The sequence below is a fragment of the Fundulus heteroclitus genome, chromosome 1 (genome assembly GCF_011125445.2).
Source record: "Fundulus heteroclitus isolate FHET01 chromosome 1, MU-UCD_Fhet_4.1, whole genome shotgun sequence".
Lineage (NCBI taxonomy): Eukaryota > Metazoa > Chordata > Actinopteri > Cyprinodontiformes > Fundulidae > Fundulus > Fundulus heteroclitus.
This window is the reverse complement of record NC_046361.1, coordinates 14280976-14304151: the sequence shown is the minus strand read 5'-3', so window position 1 is coordinate 14304151 and position 23176 is coordinate 14280976. Positions and strand designations below refer to the sequence as shown.

The 23176-nt window shown below is 39.9% G+C and overlaps 2 protein-coding genes across 2 annotated transcripts in view; both read right to left on the bottom strand.

The window, feature by feature from the left end:
• The window catches only part of LOC105936417, a 49360-nt gene extending 42132 nt beyond the window's left edge, over positions 1-7228 (bottom strand). The window contains exon 1 of the mRNA XM_036144046.1: positions 7004-7228. Within this exon, the coding sequence (XP_035999939.1) occupies positions 7004-7228 (225 nt within the window). The remainder of the gene's footprint in view (positions 1-7003) is intronic.
• A 4536-nt stretch (positions 7229-11764) lies between these two features.
• Positions 11765-23176, bottom strand: part of kif5aa (kinesin family member 5A, a) — a 29586-nt gene continuing 18174 nt past the window's right edge. The window contains exons 16-29 of the mRNA XM_012877258.3: positions 22782-22970; positions 22433-22550; positions 22270-22331; positions 21891-22000; positions 21622-21723; positions 21378-21438; positions 20979-21050; positions 19117-19221; positions 18635-18851; positions 18363-18537; positions 16766-16845; positions 16622-16661; positions 16293-16378; positions 11765-13768 (exon numbers count right to left, since the gene is read on the bottom strand). Coding sequence (XP_012732712.2) covers positions 13767-13768; positions 16293-16378; positions 16622-16661; positions 16766-16845; positions 18363-18537; positions 18635-18851; positions 19117-19221; positions 20979-21050; positions 21378-21438; positions 21622-21723; positions 21891-22000; positions 22270-22331; positions 22433-22550; positions 22782-22970 — 1419 coding nt within the window. The 3' untranslated portion in view covers positions 11765-13766. The remainder of the gene's footprint in view (positions 13769-16292; positions 16379-16621; positions 16662-16765; positions 16846-18362; positions 18538-18634; positions 18852-19116; positions 19222-20978; positions 21051-21377; positions 21439-21621; positions 21724-21890; positions 22001-22269; positions 22332-22432; positions 22551-22781; positions 22971-23176) is intronic.

Below are 23176 nucleotides of genomic sequence, written 5' to 3'. Positions count from 1 at the left end.
AGGAAGAAATGGAGCTTGGTTTTGGCATCAATCCCAACATTAACATTAGTATTATTTTACATTAGAGGTTAGTTGGATCAGGATGTGTTGAGGGGGTTTAATAAGCCATGGTTTGAAAACCGCCGATGTGTTCCTACAAACTGTTCTTGCACTTTAATGTCCTTCCAACAAGAAGCTAAAGAAAGTGACTAGAAAATGTTCCAGCTGTTTGGAGGATAAGGTAGAGTAGCTCTGCTTCTCCCCCTCCTGTTGCTGCACACTGCAGGTCAGATGACTAAAATAAGGTGTCTACACTTCCCACTATTACAGAAAAGACACATTAGGGATAGAAAAAAAAAAGGAAAGTAAGAAACTAAAGAGGCTCTTATTACTGTGTTGCAAGCAAAGAAAACATTTTGCAAATGCAAATTTGACAAAAAAAAATGCAATCCAGAAATTAAACTTTGCAAAACTTTTAAATAAAAAAAAGGTTTTGAGAATTACTTTGGTGTTTTCTAAGATTTTGTTTAAAAAATAAATAAGATTATTTTCAGATTTTTATTTTTTATAATTTTATTTTAATCTTTTTTGACATATTTTATATTTTCAAATGTATTTTTTTTATATTTTTTTAATTTATATTTCTCTTTTTCAGATTGAGTTTTTTGAATTGCTTTTTTTTTTTTCCAAATTGTGTTTCACAGATCACATTCTGACAGAAGAATAGGCATCATTGAAAGGCAAATCGGCCGTGGGCCAGAATCTGTACGATGACTTTTCGTATGAACTGTCAGGGGGCAACTTTCTTGCACTTGGATAAGTTGCTACACATAGCAGTGATCTCAAAACACCAATGTTCTCACGTTTTCACTTGCAACATTGGTGTTTTGAGATCACTGCTATGTGTAGCAACTTATCCAAGTGGAAGAAAGTTGCCCCCTGACAGTTCGTACGAAACTTCTTAAGGAGACGTCCTACAGATTCTGGCCCACGGACTGAAAGGAGGTAAAGGGACAGAACCAAAATCTTTCAGCATGCAGATTTGAAACTTTTTGCAGATTGAATTTAGTTTGCATTTGCACTTTTTCCCCAAAACTCATTCCCTTTGTGCTCAGTTAGGAGGTCTGTGCAATATCAACAGCTACACAACAGATGAAAACAGAAAATAAAACAAGTTCAATAAGGTGAACATATTCAGTGCATAATATAAAAAAGTTGTGCAAAAATCCATGCGTGGATGCACTTTCCTTCAATAGCTGTAACAGAATGGAGTATTTTGAAGCCACCAATCACAGCCAACTAACGCACCTCCAGCTTTGGCCTTCTATTTTTATCTCCAGTATCTTTAGCACTTGGACCACGTCTTGCCTCAAGCTCCAGCTTGGGCGCCTAACACCTCATTACCATTCTGTGGAGCAGTTAGCATAGCTGGAGATGCATTTTCTTCAATGAGCAAGAGAGGGTCAAAAGTTCATTTAACTGACAGCTTTATAAGCAACTGGCTATGTGGGGGTTTGTTCACCTTTTTAAATAAAACCCTCGAGACAGTCCCGTATCTACACCATCCAACTACAGTGGAGCAAAATTGATAATAAAACATACTTTTTCACCCTCCAGTGAGATTATCTTTGGACACTAAATCTTCTTAGGAATTAAATGACTTCCGTGTCTTCCGTTTTTATTGGGATTCTTTAAAGAAACCCCTGACAGATTTTATGGTGCTGGATTAGTCAGCACTCACTGGGTTACATACAGTTAGGAGAAAATTCATATTATATGATGCAGATTGCAGAATACTTCCACAAATTCGCTTTGCCTTGCAAAAGTATTCATACCCCTTTAACTTTTTCACATTCGGTCATATTACAGCCACAACCCTAACTGTATTTCATTGAGATTTGTGTGATAGAGCAAGAGAAACTACACACACAAGGTAACCGTGAGCTAAAAAGACAATGAAGAAGATATTTGTTTATGAAATTCAGAATGCATTTGTATTCAGTCCTCCTTTATTCTTGGGTGGAGCTTCAGAAATGAATGGCTAGGATAGAAGAATCTTTCAACAGGTCAATTATTCAAACATATACAGCCCTTTTCTATAATTTAGAATATTATTTTAAAAATGACTTATTTCAGTATTCCAATTCACAAAGTGAAGAACAGTGTGAATTAATTACACTCCAACTTCATTTCCATCAACATTTTAAATGTATTTTTTGAAGTTTTGCACTAGCAAAGGTTGACGGAAAAGGCAAAATTGAAATGATTTCCTCAATTTTGTAAAAATGTTTTTACGCTGACGTGAGGTGGTTTTTGGCTTTTTAAAAACAAAATAAGAGTTACTGTAATGTGCTAAACAGGAGATGGAAACACATTTTCCAAATAAGTTCTGATGTAATGAGCATTTACCCCACATGGGTGATCAGCTGTTTCTGCTCTCACCGTCCTCCATGGGATGTTCACATAACGCGCTAAACATGGCTGGAAGTAACCACAGGTACGTCTCCAGACAGCAAAGTGACATCGACAGTACTAGTTGACATGACAGAACAATTACAACTTGCACAATAGCAACATATTTCTAAAAAGCTGCTCTCCAGTTTTCTCAGATATGTTGTCCATGCTAGCTTGCGACCTCTACTTCCTGTTTTTTACACATTATATGTATATATATATATATATATATATATATATATATATATATATATATATATGTGTATATATATATATATATATATATATATATATATATATATATATATATATATATATTGTGTGTGTGTATTATATATTGTGTAGTGTGTGTATTGCATATTGTGTAAGCCCTAGGCAAACACAGACAGACTACCCCAATGGGGAGGGAAGGTGGTGTGCCTATTTTAGACTTCTAAGTGACTGTGGCTCCCGACGGGCCTCCTCTGGAGCTGACCCTGCTGCTCACCAGTCAATGCCATCAATCAACATGAGCTGTTTAGGTCTTTGACAATAGTCTGTGAAGCTGACTCAACTTTTTTTTTTAAACATGTGGTTCATGGAGGTTTTTGTGTGTTTGTTTGAATTTGACACAGATGCGTAACACTCATGGCATGGGCGACCAAACTAGCCAAGCAGTTTAGTGAGTTAAAGACAAGCGTTGATCTGAATTGAAAAAGGGAAATAGATATACTGTAAATCTGGTAAGTCTTAAAATGAGGTCAAATGAGTTTATATTTCAGAGAGCTTTGAGATATACTACTACCTCAGCTGACACACTTCTGCTGTGCTTTCAAAGTATTATTATGAAGCTTGTTTTGTGACTCACTCTGACGACCTTCCCTACTTTGATCAGAGGCTGAAAGGACGAATTCACATGCAAACCTGACTCTAAATGTCAAGACACAACCGGCCAGAGTTCTTGGTCAATGAACCAGCAGTTTAGGGTTCATAGTTTATGATGCATTTTTATCCACTGCGAAAACACAAAGAAATACATGTCAAAAGCTTTTCCTTTACTAAGACAACCTTAAATTGAGTCAAGCATGAAAACCACAGTGGAAACTTTTATATATTTTCTGCTCATATTTGGCAATTATTATACAGTGTTCAATTATTCATTAATACATGATTTTGATTTGTGAGAGTTTCAATCTGTGACATCAAACACACTGAAATCAGTAGGAGAAAATAGGCACCATAATTTAAAGGCAAATGTTTACTGCTAGATCCCCTCCCCCAAAATTTTTATTTTATTTTGTTTTTAAAGTGGAAGCCATCATCATTCTCCGTCATTCAACTGGATGAACGAAACAACATATTTCCATGAGGATTTGTTCCATATTTTAGGTGTAAATAAAGAAGATGATGTTTACATATTTAAAGGAGCAATACGTAAGATATTTACTGTAAAATCAACTTAAATCATTCTCATTTGTAATTTGGGATGGAAGTAACATTCCCTATAAACAATCAGTCCTCTCCATCAACAATGTATTAATCCAGTTTTTCTCCTTTCAAACTTAGAGGTACGGTCCAGAACTACTTTGGTTCAGAGTGTAGCCCGTGTTTACTTCCTGGTTCCTGAGCCAATCATATGAGAGTTCCCAGGGTTCCCAAAACAGAGCACAGCATTTGGTATTTTATCTAGGCAAAAGAGCAGCAGCCTACAAACATGGAAGCCAGTAAGAGAAGCGGACTAGAACTAGAACAGAATAAAACAGCATATACCTATCTGGTGTAAGTAAAACTTCTGTGGAGTTTCACAGCAAAAACGGACCGTTGAGTAAATGGCGGGTCTCCGTGAAAGGCATTGTGTTGTGTTGTTTCCATTTTAACCACTAGGTGTCATTATTACTTATTGTTCCGTTTAGGAAGCTTTACACATAAAAAGCACCAGCCGATACCGCCACATGGGGCAGAAATTAACAAATAATCTGAGAACTGGCAGTCCAAGCTGGAAAACCTCCCACATTCATTCCTGTCCAGACCCAGACACGCTCACCAAGAAACATCCAAAGGGTATAATTTTTCCAAACGGCTCAAAGCACAAAACCCCCAAAATATGAGTTACTAAACCTTTTCTCTATGCTCAGTTTCTTTTCAGAAACATGGCTCACAGTTAAAGGAAACACTCTCACTCTTACCAAAATTTCTTTCTGCCATGGTTGTCATTTAGATCCATGGCATCTGAGTAACGCAAACTGTTTACAGAGCTGTGAGTTCATCTGCTCACAGAGTCTCCAAAGAGTCTCACCAACTTCATCCTAAACCATGTTTGTGCTGCACTTAAAGGTATTTTGAAAAAAAGAAAAGCCAAAGAATCCTTTAGTTTCTTTCAAAACTATTCATACCTCTTGAAAGTTTCACCATTCTATATGTTACAAATACACAATTCAATGTATTTTTTGGGGATTTTAGTTAATTGACCAACACAATGTGGAAGATAATGGAAGAAACATGATAGATGGTTATCACTTATTTTTTTCACAAATGCAAATTTGAAAAGCACTGAATTTGTATTCTGCCACTGAAGTCATTACAGTTTATGAGCTAACTTATCTTAAACCTTTTCCACAACTTTCTCTCTGACCTTTCTGCTGTGCTCCTTGGTCTTCATGATGTTATTTGTTCATTGATGTTCTCCAACAAACCTCTGAGGTCTTCAAAGAACAGCTGAATTGATCCTGACATTAAATTACACACAAGTGGTCCTTCTTTACTAATAAGTAAACTTCTAAACTGAATGCACCAGGTTGCACTTAATGGTATTAAAGTAAAATAGGCATATTGCAAATGCATGCCACACTTTCAGTTTTTTTTTTTTTTTACTATCTTGAGGTACCATATATAGTCCCAGTGTGATAAAATACAGGAAACAGGTGACACTGATCCAAAGCAAACAGGATAAAAACACTCTAGAGGGTAAAAGCCAGGTGGCGGGCGCCGGATCGGGCCGAACAAGCTCGAGAACATCATCTAGAGGCCACAGAGTACACCTGCACTCGGTGGAGGCAAACAAACCTCTCCGGCAGCTGGTTAAACAAAACACACACGCAAAAAAAAAAAAAAAAAAGCCTCCAGACTCTTATTTATAACCTTGCCCACACAGCAGAGGAGGAGACCTGAAGCAGAGGAGGCGCTGCCACACAGGCAGACAGACGGTAACAGCTGGCTGCAGGAATGGAGCCGCAGCGCTCGGGTCACACGGATGGTTCATCAGAAATCAGTCTCCAAATACCACCGACAGACTGACTTACAAAATAATTCTGAGTCATTTTATATATTAGTTGCTTTTTTTTTTAGACTAAACATTTAACCCCGAAAACAATCCAATTGCATCTCTTAAAGTTGCCTACCAAGGCAGAATGTCCATTTTCTATCTCTACAAAGGAAAGGAAAATGGATGCTGTATCCAGTTTGGTTCAGTAACACCGCAGAATCCAATGTTGAAAACTTTTTATTTCTAGTAATAAAAAGCTGTCTCAGTCTTCGGCCACATCCGTTGTTTGCGATTCATGTGATACCCACAACATTTTTGTCGTAGCCTAATAAAGACTTAGATAGGTAATGAAAAGGCTCATGATTGCTCGACATCCAGCACGGTTAAAACACTCTGACACGAGAAGTCACGCAGTCGTATCCAAAATAAATAGAAGTCTGCAGACGCTCGGATATACAGCGAGGCCAGTGCCTGTCTCACAAGTCTCGTTTCCACTCACAAAGATCTCCTTGAAGACCTGGGCAACATTGATGAATTGCCGGTATCAAATATTCAGTCGTGTTCATCCGGACCCACCGCTGGCGCTGAACCACAGCGTCCTGTATGTGTGAGGGTGTCTTTGTGTCATCACATCATCAGTCTTATGTAACTGACCGGACTGACCAGGGTGAAAAAAAAAAAAAAGCCGTGGGGATTATCACCCCCTCCGTGGCTTCTGATTAAAAAGATTAGCCTCACTGCTCGGTCAACCCTTTTTCATATTGATTTTTGCAGAAGTGAAACCCAATCCTCTGAGTGCTGTGGTGGGTCTGGCAACATGACAACGACTTGCTGTTAGCGCATGCAGTGCTGGGTGATATAAATCCTCTGCAAGTGTTAAGCAGCTTTTCATGGGCTGTAATTATTGATTATAAATGACTAAAACAGAAGACAGAAACTTTTATCATATGCAGTTAAATAATCTCCTGCGACAGTCTAAACGTGCAGACGAAAGGCCTTCATACATCTATAAGCAATTCCTTACATGTAACCACTGTTGGATGAACGCTGCAGCACTTTAAGTTACAGACATTTTGAAACAAACCAAAGCGAGAACTTCAACTCTAACCAGTGAAATTAATTAGAATAGCCAATTATAACAGCCAGCAGATCCTAAATAATGTGTAGTGAGCCTGGCACCATCATGCGACCACTTCTATGATTTGCCTAAGCAACTGAGGGCTGCAGCTTTCAGTAAAGCAACTCTGTCCCTATAAAACACGGTAAACCACCATGTCCCCGTTTATAGAGAGAAACAAACCCCTGATCGCGTCCAGGGATCCTCTCTACCTGCTGCTGGGCTCCTCTGGCGGCCGCGCTGCACTGAACGCCGCAGGCGATAGAAAGTGCCGCTGGCCGAGTCCGCGTGCGTCCGCCGGGATGAGCGACACCGCGGTCTGTCTGTCCGCCGTGGACAGTGGGCGTCCGTGGACTCCTGCAGCTGTCTGATCGATCCCACAGCGGCGCGGGAGCGCGCGCCGGGGAAGCGCGTGAACCCCAACATCCATTAGTCATGAGATGAGAGCGCGTCAAAGCTGAATACTATAGCCTGCTGGTTACTAGCGAGCCGCTCTGAGCCAGCTTTACGAGAAAATTATATTATTATAAAATGATACATTATTTGTCAAAATTATAGATTACCCAGTATGATTACATAAATGATTTATTTACAGGACTATTAGTATTGATCGAGACAAATTAGATTTAAGGGATTTGATTATACCAAGTTGAGTTTCCTCTTCTTGGATTTTGTATGACTTTGTGAATATGCAGTTCCGGTCAGAAGTTTTCATACCCTCATAATGACCATACATTTATTCATTGTAATGGTTTAGTAACTCATTTTTGGTGGAATGATTAAATAATGAACAGCTTCTGTGCTTTTGTTTTTAAATTAGATGCACAAGTTTGAATTTCTTCTGATCCACACAAGGTCAACATTATGAGTGTGGACTCAAATATACAGTTGTCCAAAATTATTCAAACTCCTCGCTAGATTACATTACAAATACTTTAATTCAGTACAACCACAAAAACCCAAACAACCCAAAAAACACTAACACACACACAAAAAAAAGGCTTTGGAGCAGATAAGGTATACTAACTCAGTAGAAAATCCCCTGATTATTTTATTTATTTATTTATTTATTTATTTATTGTCAAGAAAGCACCAATTTAAACAACCCCACCATTACTGAGATGAAGAGAATTCACATGTCCACCCATAGTCCACCTTAATGGCTGCAAAATCTTGAGATAAGAGGCAATTTGCTGTGGGACATTAATCCAAAAATTCACCAGGTATGTATGTCTGACCCTGTTGATTAGAGAAAATCTACAAGAACTTTTGGATCCGATTCTGGCTATAGATATATATTGTGGCTGAATGCTGTAAAAGCATCATTCCAAGCAGTGTGCTATAAACTTGAAATGATGTTGTAATAAATAAAAGAAGAATTTAATAAGATTAGTGTATTTTTTAATGATTTCCTGAATACTTAACCGCTGTGTGTGACTTCCTTAGAGATAAAGATCAAATGGTTTCACGATTTTGTTTACGTAACTTTGAAACAAAAACTATCCTTTAAAAAATGAGTGTAATGTTTAACTCCAATCTGGTCATCTGATATGAACTGAAGGCTTGCCGTGCCACTAATCTGCATCTTTCCATTTGACTTAAACCCCGTCATGGCCTGAAGATGCTTCACATGCCACTGCTGTTTACATCACTGCTTCCTTTCTCGTGGGAACGATGAAGTGAAGCTTATTATAAAATAACTCAAAGGAAGTTCCTTTGGAGGCAATGCTTTACTTCATCTCAGCAGTATTTTTGAAATGCTGACAAAAGCAGAGTCCACATGACTGTACCGCGGATGTGCACTTACTGCTTTATCGTTATCATTTGAAAAATGTAGATATTGGGTTTGAGATATTTAGTGCCTGCAGCTTGATTTGTTCATTTCTCCACTGCTAACATTACTTTGATATCACCTTTTCTTTGGCAAATCTCCATTTATTTTTAGAGCATTTCTACATCAATTTCCTGTTTAGGTCAGAGGTTGGGATAGCAATAAAGAGCAGGAAACATACTGAAATATCTGAAAGAAGTCAAACGTTTCAGTTTATCCATTTAGAGAAATACAGTATGAACTGGAGAATATTTAACTATTACAGTTCCCAGATGGGCGCTGGAGATAGGCACCAGCATCCCTGCGACCCTGCGTGGATAAGCGGGTATAGAAAATGGATGGATGGAGTTCCCAAGTGTCCCTCATGGGACAGCTTTTCTTAACCCATGACCTTCATCTGACTGGAAAATGTCTCACTAGACTCAGCAAAGTCAACACAGCAGAACAGATTTGATGTCTGTCCAAAGATGGTAAAAAAACTGAGAAAATCATTTATTCAAAGGGTTGTCTCAACAGTAAAGCGTGGCAGAGTCCACACTACAGGACGGACAGACAGATGGAAGGAAGAAAGACTTATGCAATCAATGCATTCCTATAAAAGAGATGTGAAGATGATGAATGTCACACAGCAGGCAAAGCTACCGGTATTTTGGAAAATAAATAGAATATATTTTAGCTCTTCTCATGAAATGATTATGGCAATGTCTTTAAGAGATAGTGTGTATTATTTAAAAAGTGATGTTAATCAATGTCTTTGAAACGTATCACAATAAAAACCTAAATTGTCTTAAAACAAAATGATTCATGTCGCTTGAATTTATCTCCATTCGTGTCTTTATTGTGGTATTGCATGATGGGGCCACAGGAAGAGCACATGACTGTGAAGTGGGAGGTAAAGAATCAGTGGTTTTAAAAAGGTTTTGCAGACGAACATTTTAAAATTGCGATATTTTTTTTTTTTATTCAGCCTCCTTTACGCTGATATTCCTAAAATCCAGTGCAGCCAATTGCCTTCAGAAATTACCTAATTAGTGCACAGAGTCCACCCACGCATGGCTCAAGTAGGAGAATCTGTGAACAACTATTAGCTGTGTGCTCCACAGAGCCTTTAAGGGAAAAAATAAAATGACTCTTTAATGATGATGTTTGCAGTTTTCTACAGTTCATATAAGGGACCGAGCAAACACTGAAGAGAGAAATAGTAAAAAAAAAAAAAAAGAAGACCTCTCCAGAGGACCTACTCAACTTTTTTATTATTATTATTTTAACAGAAAAAGTTGCTCTGGTCCAAAACTGATCTTTCTGCTATCTCTGGCAAAACAAAGCTGACCTACACATTACTGTGAACACACCATGCCCATGGTAAACATGGTGGTGACAGCATCACGCTATATGGGGTTACTCTTCTTCAACAGCGACCCTACAGGAAAATATGCTGGAGGCAGCTAAAGTCTTGAGATTGAAGCAGGTTTATCTTCTAGCATAACCATGACACTAAACACTGCCAGATCTACAATGTCAGAGCTTGGATCAACACTCTTCCATTGTTCCCATCCAGATCATCAGTGAAGACATAGAAACATAGTTTTAACTGATTTGCACACAGACTTGAAAAATTATGACATATATATATATATATATATATATATATATATATATATATATATATATAGATAGTAGATAGATAGATAGATAGATAGATAGATAGATAGATAGATAGATAGATAGATAGATAGATAGATAGATAGATAGATAGATAGATAGATAGATAGATAGATAGATAGATCCAACCATACTGAGCTTGAACTATTTTGCAAATACAGATGGGAGGAAGAAATGCCTCTCTTTCTGTAAAAAGCACAGATTGTGATTCTACAGAGGTATTCGCTCAGACACGATGAATCAAATAATTAAACCAGTTTATGTAAATAGCAGCAATTTACAACAGATGTCATCTCAAGACACTTTACACAGTCAGTTCAATCAAATCCAAACAGACTGGTTAAAAAGTTTTCTTTCTCAGGAATCATTGACTTACAGAAATTTGTCCAGCATGCCACTGTTTTTTAAACCGTGTAGGATTTTTATTCCACTACATCTTTGTGTACCATCCACTGCTGGTTGATGGTGCAAAAAATCAGAATAAAAGAGGTTGAAGTCAATAGTTGCAACATGAGAAAAGATGGCAAAATTAAATGGGTACAAATATCTATGTAAATCATTGTCCTTTTCTAAACATTCTTTAAGTCTCAAGATTGTTTGGATGAGATGTGGTAGCATGTTCTGAAATGGTGGCAGGAGGGACGACAGCCATCCCATAACATGATGTTTGCTCATCTGAAGGGTTTGCGCTTTTAACCATGAACCACTAGATGGAGCCATTTCCAACATGGCTTCATTAAGACCCAAACATCCACCCAACTCCCTGAAGAAGGACGAGATCAAACAGCAAACCACCTTTTTTACAGTTTTATTGAACTTTTTTTTTTTAACTACAACACACCGGTTTACATACAGCATAGTGATGAATCTATATTTACAGATATTCTGCAAGGTGATTCTTCACATGATCATGTTGACACTACAATTCTAGCCATACAGAAACAAATAAAAGAAGCATTTCTCTGAACAAAGTCAGCGTGCATCCTACTTTATCATGATGCGCCTTTTTACTTACAGGTTTACTAATATATAGCACACGTATCTTAGATATGTTGAGTTTAGACAGTGTAACAGCAGATGACAACATATTACACACTCCTAATTCAGATCTATAAAAAAAAATGAAAAATTGAGATTAAAAGGATTGTAGGGTTGCTTGATTTGAATAGCTATGAGTTAGAACGAGATTTTCAATTATTTGTATTTATGTACATATCTTCTCTAATCTCACGAGTCATCTCCCTCTTCTGGTTGGACTTCAAGAGGACACACTGATCGGATTGATTGTTCGTCAGCAATCACATAGCTCAGGAGGAAGACCATGGCGGTGATGTATGCCTGCTTTGATTATGCGTGTTATAAGCCCTGAGATGTTATTAATGCCAGCAAGAGCATCAGGCCGAGTGGTAACGAAATGAAAATGGAGGCAAGATGCCATGTGGACCGAAGGAGTCATGCAGGACAAATTCTGGGGTACTTCAGAAAGTAGTGTTTGAATATTTTCAAAATCTGTCATTCAAGATGTTGCAGGCTAATTAAACCCTAGAGTGGTGGGTCAGATCTTCTTAAATTAGGAGCACAAACTTAATAAAATAAATAAAATTCGAAATTAACCCATTCCTGTCTTTAACGGTGCAGAGAGAAGATTGCTGGGTGTTCAGCAGCCCGCCTTTCCTTTCCATTTTGATTCGTCGATTCATTCCTAACACATGTTTATCTCCCACTTCTATGGATTGCTGCTTTCCTCTGTCCTGATTGGCTGGTCAGGAGAAGAACAACAGCAATAGGCTTTTCCTCTAAACATCCCAGACTGGTGGCTGCTCAGCCGGGCAAACAAATCATTAAACACGTGGATCTTCTAAAACAGCTTGCAGACTGTCTACAAAGGATCCTTGACTTCCTTCTTCTTGCAGCGGCGGCTCCTGCTTGAATGGCACCCTGGGCGCTCCCTACACCCACTACTGTTTCCTCCCTCTCGTTTCTGCTTCCACGATACAAAAGTCCACTTGTGAAGAGGTCATTTCACATGAGCAAAGCTAAAGGTAGCACCCAAACACTCTCGCTAAAGGAAAACAAGACTTCACAGAATAACATACTCGTCACCCAGGTGCCCACTAAGTGAGCTCCCTGCTACCCTGGAAAGCTGCACATATGGCCCATTTAAAAAAAACTACCTCTGTTCTTCTGCTCATTTACACAAGGGATGCATGTAACTAATCTGAAGTAACCTTTTGTGACAAAGGATGACAAAAAAAAGTATTATAGAGTCTGTTTTGAAGTTAAAAAGCCAGTTTTTGCAAAAGCCTTGCATCGCCCCAAGCCCTGATGAAATAAAAAGCCTTTTTTTTTTATGATCTTGCATGAGAAGAAAACTACAGCTACGGTTAATGCCTTTAAATCTACTTACATGTACTGTTATTCTAAGGTTACAACTGTCTGTAGAAACTCTAGGATCAGCTCTTTACTTTTTTTTCAGCACTTGAAAATATAGGTGTTCATAAACAACAAGCTGTTCTAGAGGTAGTAATTACAAATGTACTTTATGCAAATGACAGCGAATCAAACCGACTGTGAGACATCAGCTAACGTTAAGGCTCGGCTAAGGGGGGTGTCGAGGTGTGTGAGCGGTGCAGGGAGGGTCATTACATAGCCGCAGCATTATCAAAGCAGTTTGTGGAGGTCTGTCCAAAACAACTGCACGTCTTAGCTGGGGCTCCCTCACCTTTTCGTCATGTTCTGTTTTTTTTTTGTCATTATACTGATCCAAATCGGCACTGAAATTTGCTTTGAGATAGAAAACATACAGCACTGACACTGAGATCTGGATTAAGGGAAACCTTCTCTCTCTTGTTTCTCGCATCTGTCTCCAGCTCCAAACATGCAGAGACTTGAAAGCTTAGCCCGGCAAATGAGGCGACATGCACACGGAGACCGAGGCATCTCCGACTAGCTGGTATATACGCTCTTATTCACGATCGTCTAAAAGGTTCACGGTCGCTTACATTTTCTTACCCACTTGGCCAAGAACGTATGCACGGGGGACGGAGGAGGTGTGGCATTTAGAGAAACAGTTGTTGGTCAAAAACAAACAACAACATCAACAAAAAGAAGAAGAAAAAAAAACTACAGGAGTACACGGCACAACTATTTACAAAGTGCGAGTACTGAGCGATCTGGGTTCAGTCCTGTTTCAGTTCAGTCACCTCAGTCTGATCGACTCACGGATCAATGAGTGGTTGAGATTCGGCTGTATCGATGAAGCAGAGACGGAGAGAATATGTTTAGAGCGGACTGGACTGGAAGGGACTGAAGCCTAAAACTGAGAGCAAGAACGGTCACCGGAGGAACAGGTGGGGCTTCATCTACTACAGAGCTACAGGTCTTCATCTTCATCTTCACTGGTGATGCGGTGAATGGAGGTTACAGAGGCTGCATGCAAACGGAACGGGAGGGTCCTTGGAGGGGTACAGTGTTTGGTCGAGCTCTGCAAAGACCATCAAACCAGAGATTAATGACAGGAGCAAAAATTAATGACCATTAAATAACCGTCTAGTTTGGGTTTATTTTGGTTCGTTCTAGGTTGGACTGTTTTTTTTTTTTTTACAACCAATATTTATAGACAGTATTTCCAGTTAGATTCCTGGCTTCAAGTGACAGAGAAACACGTTTAGCTTCGTCTCCTGCTTCATTAGTTTGGTTATTTTAGATCCAATTAGACACAGAAACAGAAATTCCCTTTTTGTGTTAGACATCTTAAAATAGTAGACAAAAGATATGAAATCCTAAATTATTTGTTTGGTTTCATTTTATTACTTAGTATTGTTCTCTTGTTTGTTGTTTGTAAATCTAATACCTAAAATGTATTTTTTTTAAAACAAAGATTTGTCACAAACTTCTTCACCATTATATTAATGTCTTTTTGGAAGAAGGATATTTTGTTCAGAATGACACCAGATGTTTGAATACACTCTGTAAAAGGACACAACTGTTAAATCAGACTAACCTTTCCTGGTTTAGGTCTGTTAGGACTACAAAAAGGATTTGTAAATGCTAAATGCCAGAACAATAAAAAGTTTATATTTAGAGAATGGCTTTAACTGTGTGCAAATAAAGATTTTTAAGCACATTTCCCCTGTTTTAGGTCAAACTGCCTTTAAACTGCAGGACTTTTAGTCAAATGTTTTGCTTATCCTTCCACATACTTTGAGGGGATACTGGCCTGTTTTCTCCCGACAGTGGTGTTGCTGAGTCAGGTTTGTAGGCCGCTTTCCTTGCATGCAACTGGCTATTGTCCTGTAGAAAGACCCGTTTTGGACCAAACCTTTAACTTCCTGGTGTCTTCAGTTATTGCGCCGATATGTTCAGATAATATTTACATCTCATGAAGTGCACCAGTCCTTCCTGCAGCTAACACCCCCACAACATGATGCTCCCACTCCTATACCTCACAGTTGGGATGGTGTTCTTAGGCTTGCAAGCCCCCCCCCCCCCCCCCATCTTTTTCTCCAAATCTAATTAAAGTCACAGTTAAAGTTTAGATTAATCAGACCACAGAAGACATCTGCAGGCTCAAATATATTTATGTCTAAATTCCTTTGTCAAACTGCCTCTCAAAGAATCAACCTATAGGATGCTTGCAAACCCATGCCACCTTCATCTGGGGTTTCCCACTTAGTTTAAACGCATAGTAATCTTAGTGTGTGTAAGCTTTTGATTTTCAGTAATAAAAGTCATCCTACAACTGGAACATTTAGTCTGATCTAAAACCAGACAGTGAGACCAAAAACTCGTTTAGCCTGTTTTAAGGCTGGTTCACGGCAGGATTTTTAGCCCGATATTTTCCACGATCTTCCCCTTCCGAGAGGCGCCGACTATCGCTGTGTCTCTTAAGATATTCTTTAGAGATAATCCTGCTATGTGTGGTGTGTTAAGACCTCAACATGTAGGATTCTTTTGGCCCGACATGCTAGCGTGTGTGGTGTTCCCCGAGGACAAACGAGCACGCAGGCTGTTGAAAGTGACGTGTAGCCAATCAGAAAGCGAGGTTAGTGAGCCCCTTAGAGAAACAGAATCCAACTTACCTCCATATCATTGTGCAGCAAACGTACTGCCCCCTGTCCGTGCTTTAGCTAACACCTTTTTGTTATGTGTTTTTTCTCGTCATCCACGTTTATTTACTCTGTACTCACATTTAATCTTGAGAGGATTTGCGAGATCTCCTGTCTGATGTCTCAATGATTGTGAGTGAAATCTGTTTGTGCGTTGTGCTCTTCGTCTGACCCGACACCCCACACACTGTACGAGCAAACCTGACTTATCTAGGATTTTTTATCGTTACCTGCGCTGTCTCTGAGGCTTTGAAAATCGGCCGACTATTTTAAAATCCTGTCGCGTGAACCAGCCTTTTTACGCAGTGTATGTAACTATCTGGCTTCAGCTGCCTAAGAGTTGGGTCAAAATTATAAAAATTGATTCTTCACAATCAATGCGCCTCAATTTAATTAGGTTTGCTGAACCTATTCAGGGTTAGTTATATATCTGATCTGTTTTCATTCAGGCAAACTGACCCAAATGACACAAAGTACTTCTTCATGCAGAAAGACTGCTTGTTTTTCTTTAAAGTGTTCATTTATATAAAGGTAATTCAAACAAACCTTTACTGGTTTAGAAAGTGCTTTGAACAACTGGATTAAACCAAGAACATGTAAAGTTTTGAATGACAATAGAATTGCTTCAACATTAAAGATTAGTAGAAGTGTGGCGGACTTTATTTTGGTGCAAATCGCCTAGCACACAACAGCACTATTCCTACTGGAGCCACTGCAATGCGTCTACCATCTTGGTTGAGGTGGGGAGAGTATTGGTTTGGCCGACATCAGGGATTTGGCCCTTTAATGTCTCTGTGAGAGGAAACTGAGAGCTAAGTAATGTGTGTGCATGTTCTGATGCCTTTTCAGATTGGTCGGCGTTTAGTGTTTAGGTTTAAGGTCATCTTCCTATGAACTTACAACTTGAAGCGGCCTGCTGCTGCTGCTGCTGCTGCATGCTGTGCCTGTTTGAATCCTCCACCTCGCGGCCGCAGGGAACGTCACTCCTGTTCATGCAGACACACAAAAGCAGTCAATGCCTGTACGCCGTGTGTTTCGTCTGACTAACACTGTGTGAAGGTCAGCTGTCCAAATCATTACAAAGCCGTCAATAAGATCATTACTCGAGTTCATTTTCATTCTATGACAAATAAAATGGTAATTTCTTTTCTCTTTTTTTTTTTTTTTTCGTTTTACAGGATTAAAGCTGAATGTTGAATATTTCCTGTGCGCTCTGTGTGAGATCTTACCTGTTGTCGTTTATGTCTCTGGCTTCGCTGATGGTGTTACCTGTCGGAGACGAATCAGGGGTTCAGGAAGGCGCCCGCTTGTTGAAACTGTATTATTAGAGCTGCTCTGAGAAACACTTGAGGCATTTGAGATGTTTTGTTTACCGTTGTCAATGTTGAGCGGGTAGGACTCCAGCACATCTCCGTTATACCTTCCTGCTCTGTAGCCCAGAGCTGTGGAAACTCTGCCAAACAGGAAAACGTTGTTACCACATGGGCTAACCTGTAAGACCTCTTCATTTCAAGGCACAAAAATCTGCTGATCGAAAGATCCAACGAGCAGCTCTCCACGTATGCAGTGTTTTGCAGAGGTAGTTACAACCCTTACACCTTTTCACATTTTCTCACATTACAACCACAACCTCCTGTATCTTTCATTGAGATGTTATGTGACAGACCAATAGAAGCTGTGGCGTACTCGTGAAGGGAAAGGAACATTTCCACCGTTGCCTTACAAATAACAACCATTGATTAAATTATGGCGGGTCTCTGTGGGCTTTTCTCATTTAGAGTCTGGCATTTCTGCCCATTCTTCTGAGATTTTGAACAGCTTTTACCCAAACCTTGCTTTAGCTGTCCAGATCTTCATCACTGACCTGTCTGACCTCCGTTCACTCACAGAACAGCTGCATTTATACTGAGATCACACACCAGCGGACTATTTATGATTCAGACTACCTCTGGAGGTGATTTGGTGCTCTGGATTTCATTCAAGGGGCATTCCAGCTCTGAAGACATGTCACTTCTGATATTTGTTGGTGTCATGTCTCTTACACGTAAGGGATAATGCCCGATGAGGTGTCCATTATCAGAAAGGCTGCTTCTGCAAAGTCCATTAATTTTGTATAATGGACACATCGAACGGCATTATCTCGCTTATACCATGGTAACTTACGCAATAAATAAACAATTATTAAAATAATTACTTTCATGCTTTATTCACCGTTAAAATCACAAATTTTTCACAAGAAGCGGCTGAGTGAACTATTTGATGTCTCTCTTAGTGACTCTTTGCCAAGGTAACCAGCATCGTTTGTCTTGCCGTTACCATTTAATGTTTGAGCTAGCGCAATAATTTAGAACAATCAGGCTATTTGACTTGAACATTTTTATAGATATCCTATAACTCCGTTATACCTATAGATGTCCAGTTACTTTATATCCTGCAAAGTTACTGTATTTATCCTGCAAAGTTACTTTATTATCCTGCAAAGCTACTTTATTCTGAAATCCACTGCAATTCTCTGAAATTCTTAAGCTGTGTGCAAATGAAATTTCGTTCTGTACGCACTCTGTGCATACAAAATGACAATAAAGTTTGTCTAAGTCTAACACTTTTTAATGGACACCCAGCTGCCAATCAGAACCAGATTTGTACTTGGACCTGCAGGCTATTGGCTGCATTGGATGTTTCCGTAGGCGTCTCAGGGTGGAGGAGGGGGAAGGTATATGCAAGCCACACTTTTCAGATTTTAATATTTATGTAATTTTAAAAGCCACTTTTGAAAAACTACACATCATTAGTCATGCATTTCCTCCTACTTCACAATTACGAACTACGTTGTGTTGGTCTGTGACGTTAAAACACACGGAAGTTTGTGCATTTTGACGTGAGGAAATGTGAAAAAGTTTGAGCGTTTCTCTAAAAAGATGCTGTTCACACAAACTGGAATAAGTAAAGTCAGGAAGGATTTGAACCTACGTGTTGCTCTGCACAGAGTTCAGGTTGCAGTCGATGCTGGAGGAGCTCTTCGGTGTCATGCTGCCCTGGAAGAGGGCGTTGCTGTAGGCGTTGGCGTGCTCTGTAGCCCGGATGTAGGCGTAGAACGGGTTTGTAGGAGAGCAAACCGGCAGCTGCTTTGGTCTCACTGGCTTTGCTGTTGGAACGAGACAAGTGATAAGTCTTTTCATCTGTTAGCGGTCATGCTGCCATGCCTGACTGCTGCGTGTAGGAAAAGAAGCCGAGTGCTGTACCGATCTGTGCAGCATGGGGGCGTCTTAGTGCAGCCTTAGACTTCATGGCCTCTTTGATGCGATCGACCTCCTGCTGGTAGCGGCGGCGGTCCATCATGGCGCCCTCTTTGGCGTCCCTCAGTGCAGTCTCCAGGGCCTTAACTCTCTCAGCAGTAGACCGAAGACGTTTCTCCAGCTTTGGAAGCTCACAACGCAGATCTGCATTGTCACGTACCAGCTGGTAGGAATGGAGAAGCAGACAACGGGAAAAAATATGAGGCAGCATTTAGAGTTTTTATTAACTTACTGTTATAAAGGCATGCAACCAACACAAACAAATCCCCTTATGCTTTTGCCTAGCTAACAAAGACAGATACCATTTCCCACAGAAGTGTTCAGAAATCTTAGTAGTAAATTAGTGTGTTAAAGTTAGTTATAGTTCCCAAGCTGCAGGTTTACATTACTCATAATTGCAACCTGTCTCATTTCTGTGTGCTTCTCACCTGTTTGTGAACCTTTGTAAGTTGGTCCAGGTTATTCTCAAGAAAGGAAATCTTCTGCTTCTGGGTGCAAGACCCCCCGCTATCATCAGGCTCCATTTCGGAACTCTGCAGAGACAGAAACAAAGAGGAAGAGGCCAGAAAATCAGAGAGGAAACAGCTTTCTTATAATGAAAAAGGAGGTGATATTCTATTGACTGCTTGTGTTAAAATGATTGAAACCTAATACCAATTTTCTGTTTTCACCAAGATTATTCATACCTCCATAACTTTTTTAGTTAGTATTAGCACATTAGTTCGTATGCATGAATGAAATATGGAAGAGGAAAGATTAATAGTTTACATTATTTTTTTTTACAATCCATTGCAGTTCTGGCTCTTTACTTTGTGTGTTCCTCCTAAAAGGCGATGCTCTTTTCAATCTTCTAACAGGTTTTCTCCCAGGATAACCCGGTATCTAGCGCCCTCCATCTTTCCATCAACCCTGACTAAACTGTCTCACTGCTGAAGCAAATCATCCCCACAGCCTGATGCTGCCACTACCGTGTCTTTCCATGGGGACGGTGTGTTCTGTGCGGCTTAGTTTTCTGTGACACGTGGTGTTCTGCACACGACCTTAACATTTTCATGTCGGTCGTTTCTGACCAGAGCGTTTTCCTCCACATGTTTACCGTGTCTCCTACGTGCTTATAAGGGGAACGACAAACATGTAGAGGAAATGGGACTTCTAATGGTTTTCTTTTAACATTGCCTTTCTTTTTGCCAGTCTGCAATAAAGCTGATAAAGTGAGGACTCTTTGAGTTTTACAAACCAACTTTATTAGCAGAACGTGTTCATTAAGGTCCGCCAAAACCCAAGACGTGTTGTTAAACTGTTAATAATGGTTTCTTTGACCTAAGTGTTGGTTATCAGTTTTCTGTCCCCCTCCTTGCACGTTGGAAGAGGTGACGTCAGACCAGAAACTACTGTATTCTTGCATAAAGTCCAGATTTGTTGAGAGCACACCCATTGGCTCTCATGTTAACGACCTTATCTCCTACTTGTTCATATCTTTGTTATAAATATAAAATAAAAATTCTGAATCCTCTTCTTTCCACTTCACAGTTATGCTCTATCCACCCATCCATCCATTTTGTGACCCGCTTAATCTCTCATGCTCTACTTTGTGTTAACTTTTTGCAACTTTATCTGATCTGGTATCTGAATTTAGGTTCTTCAAGAATCAAAAATCTTTACTGTCATTATGTAACCCTAATGACTTCTTTTTGAAACACCGGCTCAGAATTCACACATACCACACAGACATAAATCAAATACATCCATGGAAACACAAAGAATGAGCATTCATACAGAAGAACCTTAAAAATACAAGAACGCTATGAAAAAAAGGCACATTTAAAGTACAACAGGGGAAAAATACAGTGTAATTGTTAACAGATAATAAGGAATATTCAGAATATTTGGTTCAGTCAACCAAACATCCCTTCCTGGGAAACTAAAACGCTTGCAAATAGTCCTTAGCATCTGATAAAATTTAAATGTTCAAGTCAAAAGAGACAAATAGCTCTCAGTTTACAGGACGAAGATCCGATCAAATGTGGTTTATAAAAAACTAATGTTTGAATGTATATTTGATTTCATTGTTGTTTTGGAATGCTGCTGCTGTCTTGCCAGGCCCCTCTTGTGAATGAAATTTCAATCTCAACGAGGCTTTAACCTTTTAAATAAAAGTCTAATAATAATCACATTAAAATTCCTGTAAACTGTGAACAAACTGTGAAGCATTTTCAAAGAGCATAAAACACATTTGAACAACAGTGCAAACAAACACCCTTGCAGCCTATCGCAGAGCTGAGTTTCTTACTTTTTTAACCCGCGACGTGAGGTCTTGAACGAACAGCTTGCGCAGGTTGTGGAGGGTCTGGAGTTCGCGGGCCTTGAAGACAGACAGACGGAAGGAGGTTACAGCCTGTAGATACTCCAGAGGAGCAGAGAAATTTGTATTTTTTTATTCGGTGTGGCAAGAACAAGAACAAAGTTCATCCTGGTCAGGACATTTCATTTGCAGAACTGACAGGAAGTCCTAAGAACACCTACTTCTCACTGCTGTAACCAAACCCAATTCAAAATTCTGACCAATCCCACAATAATGGCTGGAAAAACTCAAAGAACACCTTCCTCTGTTATGCAAAGTATGTATAGTGTGTTAGGGAGAATCTCTGGATGCTGGCAGAAGATGGACAGTCGTGTCGGTTTTACTTACAACAGTCTCCTCCAGACCCTTCAAGTCCTGTTTGGTCTGCTCATGGCGCTCATGCAGGAATCTAACAAAAACAATAAAAGCATCTGTTCAGTTCTTCCCAAATCTATCACGTCGGTCCTCAGATATATTATATCATGGTAAAAAGCCATGTTTTTTTAAATAATTTACTTTAAAACACATCAGTAATCTAATTATAATCTTAATCTTGCAGCAGCCTGATAAAACCCGGCTCCCAGACACTTACGACAGCTCCTCCAGGCGCTCGCTCTTGCAGCTGTCCTGACTCTTCAGCCGGTCAAAGTCAGCGCGCACCTGGGCCAGCTCCAGCTCCAGCTTGGAGTTACGGCTGAAGTTTTAGGAAAGAGGAAACGTTGATGTAAAAGAAAGGCCCGGTCATTCTTTTATGTAAAAAACGTGTATTATCAATTATCAAATGAGTTATTGAAAATAAAAGATTGCACGGACGACGTGTGTGTATGTGTGTGATGGTGGGAAAAAGAAATGACGACAGACTCGGTGAGCTCATCGATGACCCTCTGCTTCTCGTTGATCTCATCCCGCAGGCGGGCGAGCTGCTTGTGATGGAGGCCGCGGTGAGACTCGCCCTGCTGACGAAGGGCTTTCTGGAGCGGGGAAAAGAAACATGCATTAAAAGATGCTGACTGATGATGGAGATCCATTGTCTTCTCCGATCTATATAAAACGCTTAAATTAAATAAACAAACAATTTGATACATTTTCCAGCAACTGAAGGTATGTAGTCTTATTTAAGTAGAAGGTATTATGAGGCTATGAGGAGTTAATATGTTTTTACAGCCACTATCCCAAATGCGTTCTGCTATATTTCTTCAGGCACTTTGCAGAGAGTTTCGCAAATTAAAATCTTCATTACCTTCGTGCTTCCCTCCTCGATCTCGCCCTTCTCTGCATCTTTGTCCTCGAGCAGAGAGTTATCTGGAAAAGGGGAATTAAAATCCACCGTTCAGTGACAAACAAGCAGCAAAGCACGGTGAAGCGAGCAGACGGGGATTCCTGAGCCCTGTGCTGCACATTACCCTGGTCCTGCAGCTTAGCCAGCTCTTCGGCTAGGGAATCGTGGCTTTCCTCCAGCTGCCTCTTCTTCTGCTCCACGCTCTGCATGTACTCGGTCAGAGAGCGGATCTTAGCCTCGTGCTAAACAAACAGAAACCACGTATATCAGCGGAGACATGGAAACCAAACAATTACCAAACAGGATCAAAGGATTCCCTTTAACCATCTCTCAATGCGTTCTCAGGTCGATGATTTGATTTCGTCCTCTATGTGCCTGCTTCTTTTTGTAACTTCTAACCTCACGCGCATCCATCAGTATTTCATCTTTGCCCATTATTCCGTGTCTCATGCCTCTCCCTCCACGTCCCTTACCTGGGAGATGAGGAGCTGGCAGGAGGAGAGCTCCCGGCCGGTCTCCTCCATCTTGCGGTGGCACTCCAGCTGCATGTTCTCCAGCTGCCGGCATCGCTTCACCATGCTCTTCACCTCCGACTTGATCTTACTGATGTAGAGGCGGGCCACGGTGAACTCCTCCTCGATGGCCCCGCTGATTTCCACCGGCTGAGAACGATGAAAAAAACAGACATTTTATCCACTGAGACATTTTTATCCTGTGCAATAATGGGGTGCACACCAGGAGGACAAGCAGCTCTAAAAAGGTTTCAACTGGTTTTAGTAAGTGAAATTTAAGACTTATTAATGATTTAAATTTCAGAACTACATATATTTACTAACTTATATAATAACTTTTATTTGATTTAGCCAAC